This window comes from Notothenia coriiceps, unplaced genomic scaffold, assembly GCF_000735185.1.
Source record: "Notothenia coriiceps isolate Sejong01 unplaced genomic scaffold, NC01 NC01_scaffold00022209, whole genome shotgun sequence".
NCBI classification, from domain to species: Eukaryota; Metazoa; Chordata; class Actinopteri; order Perciformes; family Nototheniidae; genus Notothenia; species Notothenia coriiceps.
The window spans coordinates 60,556-66,174 of NW_011354910.1; the positions used below are offsets into that span (position 1 = coordinate 60,556).

The following is a 5,619-nucleotide window of genomic DNA, read 5'->3' on the forward strand; positions in this document are numbered from 1 at the left end:
GACCAATCATTTGAGCCGGCCCGGCTAAAATAACTGGATGGCCTACCTGCCTGTCAGCCTTCCATCTGTGCACAAACTTATCTCGTGCCCTCATTGGTCATGTGCGCGTTCGTGTGTGTTGGAGGAAGGGCTCTGTAAGGAAGTGGCAGATTTGTTCCGGCTGTGTATTTTCAAATTCTAGCGCACTCAAGCTGGTTTCTCCAAAATTACCTACCCCACCTTTAAGTAAAAATCTAATTAAAAAAAACACAATAACACGTGCTTTTCTGATAATTCAGAGGGTTAAACATATTTTTAATATTTAGAATACCATCAGTGAAACAGATTGGTAAAAACACTAGAAATGCGACTCAGTATAGCAACACTCTAAACGACAGCCTCTAAAATGACCACAAAGTTCAATCCATGCCTCTCTGAACTCAAACATGATAAACATACAACTCAATGCTCCAAAGGCTTTTAAAAGATGAAAGTAAATCAATGGAAACACCAACTAACTGCCCCTTTACTGCTGTGCCCTATTCAACCCATCAAACATAATTACACTCATTGATGCTTTGAATACATAACGGATCCTGCAATGCTTACAATTTGTAGGCATTAACAATATCAAACATGTTTTGTGCCCCTTGATGCTGTTTTTATGGAGCAGATACCTTGACAACGTTATTTCTGACACTGTACAACACGATATATTTTCTCTTTGCTGTTATAACATTGCTTTATGGGCATTTCCATATTTGAGGGAAGGGTTACCAATAATTCTAGAGTTCATGTTGGTAGATAGCTTTACTTGTGATGTTGTGCAATTCTAAAGTGTTATACTTGCAGGTGTCCAAAACTTATATGAAACCGTTTTTAACTCAATCTGAACATTATAACATTTCCTTGAGTTACTAAATAAACTGGTAACTGAACACGTTATCAGTACATGTTGCACAAGCTTTACACACTGTTTTGAAGTGCTGAAACTGATCCAAGTATTCAAAGTCGCTGTCCGCTGACACATGGTGCTGAAACCATTCCAATCCACTCTACTATCACGCCTCATTTTAATCGTTTATTTGAACAGGGACAATGCACATTAATGAACACTTAAGACACATAATGCTTCAAGTGTAAATATGCCGGATTTTAGCTTTGAGCTCATTTCCATCCGTAGTCCCTCACATACAACATATAAGAACATGACATTTGTAAACATAGCAAAAAATAAATACATGATATGCAAAAGAGCCAGAGCAGCACACAGGTATTTACCACATGGCAGTACACTGTAGCAGCTACGACATATTAAGTGCAAGAGGAGATGCCCCTGTGTTAAAGTGCATTTAGCGGTGATTGCACGTCTGTTTGTTTCTCAACCATTCTTTGAGTTGACCTTTAAAGCTTTTGAGAGTGGGACAATCCCGTATCTCAGTTGGCAGGCTATTCCAGAGTGAGCTGGCTTTAATGGACAGGACATTTTGACCAAAAGTGGTCCGTCTACATCTTTCAATATAAATATGGTGCTGAAAGCTCCTTGAAGGGCCACTTAAAGAACATAAAGTCTCTCTCATGGGGAGGACATTCGATGTTTCTGTGCCAACAGCACATCACATGTTAGGAGCAGATGATGCTGCCAGGCTGTGGTCCAGCCGAGGCAGCCTGCACGTGATAGGACAGCAACGTTTGTACACGAAATACAAGGTTACACAGGTTAGTACTTACTCCCAAAGTAATCCCCCCATTGACAGGCAAGCATTCCCTGCACTATGAAAGGAGATAATCACTTTCTCCATCCCTCATGATATCATTATTATAAGGATTTGGATGTGGGTGTTTAAAAAACATGTTAACGTAAATCTCACGCAGAGTTCACGCTCAGGTGCTTGTGGCACATGAGCCGATGCGTGACTCATTTTTTATTTATTTGATTTGGTCTCTCTCCATCTAGTGTCGTGTTCTTGGGAGGAGGAAACAGGTCTGAAACCTCAGCAACCACCGCGAGATCTGCAGACTTGGCATCCTATGGAAGGATTCCCATAATACCCACTCAGAGTATAGGCCTAAACCCATTGCAATGACAAAGATAAGTCACTGTGAGCAGGTTAAATAAAAGGAAGTGATGGCGGTGCTTACCTGATGGCGAGCAGCTCATGCAGTAGGTAGGCTGCAGCAGCCAGCAGGGCCCCCCCGGTGATGTACAGGGTCTTCTTCCACCAGGAGTCCGACCCCAAAACCGACATAATGCCCCCGTAGTCCTGTAAGGGGAAGGCGATGATACAGCCATATAAAGACTGCTGCTGCTCGAAGCCGCACAGCCCGAGCGGCAGGCTGTGATTCCGCCCGAGTTCAACCACACACGGCCGGGAAGAGGCGAAGCCAGCAGCCCAGTACATCCTCCCCTCCCTCGGTTAGAGCCACCCCGCTTCCTCCCCGCTGTGGTCCCCGTTAGGCTTCATCCAAACGCCCGGCGGGTTTTCTACGGCATGGCGGCTGTGTGGTTAATATTTATCCGGAATATTAGGAGTAAACATGTCGGTTCGCCCTCCACTAGGTTGATGATCCGCACCCAGTCCGCTTTCCCTTGCTGGTTTGGGAGAACATTGTCAAGCTATGAGGTAATACAACACCTTGTCTTCCGGTTACATCTTTCAAAATAAACACTGCTGAACTACTGAAACTTCCTCCTTCACTTTTACAGAGATATTCCCTGGTGTAAGGACTGCAACTTATTATTGTTTTCAATTATTTTGCAATTGACTTGACTTGAATATTGAAGCAGTTGTTGAATAAACTTAAGCTAAGTGACTTGTTTTATTTTAATAATTTAAGTGTTAATATGTTAAAAACTGGTGTTCAACCGCTGTATATTCATCCTAAGAAGTACATCATCCTTTTTCAACAGCGTACATGTTTATATCATTATATTATATAAACTTGATATGTTCGATCATTCTGCAGGACTCTCAAACAGCTTTGTTTTATTTCAGCATTAAAGCTCATCCTTGACCATAGTCATAGTAGTCATTTTGACGTAAATGAAAGAGATCTGATGAAAGTCCTAGAAAGAGCTAATATGTGTAAGTGAAGCTAGATTATTTTTTAAGATAACATCAACGTACATCACATCACAACTAGCAAATGTCAACACATTAGGATTAAACAGGCCAGGGGCTTGTGGTCTGAGAAAAATAATTGCTGTGTAATATCCTAACACTTTTATTTTTTAGGTGAACTCTGGCAACATCCGGTGTTAGCATGCTAAACTCTGGCAGCTCGACGCAGCCGGCCTATTGTCTGCTCCGGAGGGGAGACACCGCGCCCTGACGAGCCCTGCATCCCAGTGAAACCAGTAACTACACGGAGGAACACAGCGCGTATTGGCCAGCACTTATGACAAGTAAATTATATTTATATAAGAAAGTAAACTGTGTATGCAACAGCCTACTCAATTGACAATTAGTTTCTTCACCATCAAAATATCTGCTGTTGATTGTTTGTTTGTTTACCTTTGAGAATAAAAACCGGCACAAAAAAAAAACACTACACATGCACATTATAGTCTATAGGTGAAACAATATCCATTCGTTACGTTTAATGTTAGTGTAGTCTATTAAACAGCATTCGCATTTTCAAAAAGCATACACAACAACTGTAAAATACTTTTAATCGAAATTATATCAAAAATAAAAGTATACTCACTCTTGAATAACTTCGGAAGTGTAGGAAGATATTCATCTTGACGGAGAAATCCATCTGACGTTCTTTGAATCTGTTTGTGGAGCATTCCGAGAGTTGTTGGGGAAACACTTCCAGAAAAGACGATTTAGTAAAATATCCTGTATGAGCTTACAACAGCTTCGGTGACAAAAAAACACCCTGGTGCCAAATGAAATTTAAAACCCTCACTGCAGCCATGGCTACTGCAAGTTAGTTGCGCACTCCCGCGGATTCAGGGGGCGCGCATTAGAGCAGGAGAGTGTTATTGTAAAGATGAATAGTGTGGGAACAAGAGTACACTGCAGGCACTAGCAGGCATGGAGATACTCAGTTTACTTAGTTAAAGTACTAATGCAACTAAATGTAAAAGGCATTCATTAAAAATAAATACATCAAATTATCTAAGGCAGTGGTTCTCAACCTGTGTTTTTTTTTTTTTATAATTTTTTTTTAATTTAATTTAATTTTTATTCAAAGGTGGGGTAGGTAATTTTGGAGAAACCAGCTCGAGTGAGCTAGAATTTGAAAATACACAACCGGAAAAAATATGCCACTTCCTTACAGAGCCTTCCACAGATGACATTTTTTTAAGGATTTTTTGTCAAAGCACTTAGATATTCATTGCTATCGGCATGTTAAGAGAATTCCATGGAATATAACAAAAAGTGTATCTCGAGCCGGTTTTTCAAACTTACCTACCCCACCTTTAACCTTTACGCATAACACAGACATATAAAATACAGGAAACACAACTAAGTAAACAAAAATATGAAAAGCAGTCACTACATTGTGCACATTTGGGACATTAAGGTACACTATTATTACTGCAAGAGCAGCTGATGGTAACAGACAACTTCAATTTAAAATAGGCTATAGGGACAAGTGCCATCAGTTTGAGGCTTGATTGAATAACATTAATTAAAAAATAAATCATACTATCAAAATACTACAACGAATGAAAATAAGCTTGAGATAATTGAAACTGTGGTTTAAATTAGTTCTAATAGGCTATTGCTGTTTTTAGATTTAGAAACGAAAACATTTTTTAAATTTTATTTCTGGCGTTGCTAATTACGACCTTACTACCCGCTAACGTTGCAAGCAAGCTAAAGAAAGAAGAAAGCTGAATGATGTTAAAAACATGGCTCAAAACGGGAGGTATTCGGAAGAGAGGTACAGAGGAGAATATCACCAGCGAAAGTGAACAAGTGAATGAGGAGGAGGACAGTCATCAACCGAGTACAAGCGCAGGCTCCGCAAGCAATGCGAAAGTGATATGCACAGCCGCTGTGATGGAGGAGAGAAGTGACTCAGGAAAAAGACATTTGCTCAAATAATGGAGAGAAGGCTGTGACCGAGGTCAAACGCTGAAAAAGCACACACTTGTCCTTAATTGTTATCTTTTTTGTTATCTTTTTTACTTTGCCACCACAGAAATGGCAATAGCAAACATCAGCAGACTGAAGATGAGCTATTAGCCCTTAGGCTCATCTGCTCCTGGAGGCTTTCATTATTATTGTGGAACTGAATTCCCAATAGGACATTTTCTGTTACGATGTAGGCTGTTGCAGGAGGCCTACATTCACACTTTGGTATAGGTCCAGGAAATGAAATGTGTGTACAATTGACATTTGTTGTGTGAGAATAAGTTATTATTTCGTTCTTTATATTCTCACTTGTGGGGAGAGAGAGAGATAGAGAGAGAGAGAGAGAGAGAATTTTAACATTGGTCATATGGTGGTACTTGGAGAGCCAACTATTTCCTCAGGTGGTACTTGTTGTAAAAAGGTTGAGAACCACTGATCTAAGGTAATCAGGATAATGTACAATGTGACTGTGGTAGCATTATATGTCATACGATTACAATTGCTTCTGCATTAATGTACAAGCAGGATTATACTGTTGTACTTGGTG

At 40.1% G+C, this 5,619-nt stretch overlaps 1 protein-coding gene across 2 annotated transcripts in view; it reads right to left on the bottom strand.

The window, feature by feature from the left end:
- The window catches only part of faxcb (failed axon connections homolog, metaxin like GST domain containing b), a 16,788-nt gene extending 13,027 nt beyond the window's left edge, over positions 1 to 3,761 (bottom strand). The window contains exons 1-2 of one of the 2 annotated variants that reach the window (XM_010780839.1): positions 3,688 to 3,761; positions 2,122 to 2,243 (exon numbers count right to left, since the gene is read on the bottom strand). In XM_010780839.1, the coding sequence (XP_010779141.1) occupies positions 2,122 to 2,243; positions 3,688 to 3,741 (176 nt within the window). In that variant the 5' untranslated portion in view covers positions 3,742 to 3,761. Of the gene's footprint in view, positions 1 to 2,121; positions 2,580 to 3,687 lie in introns of those variants that run through there. The other variant, XM_010780838.1, reaches the window with a different exon arrangement.
- Positions 3,762 to 5,619: the final 1,858 nt, after the last annotated feature.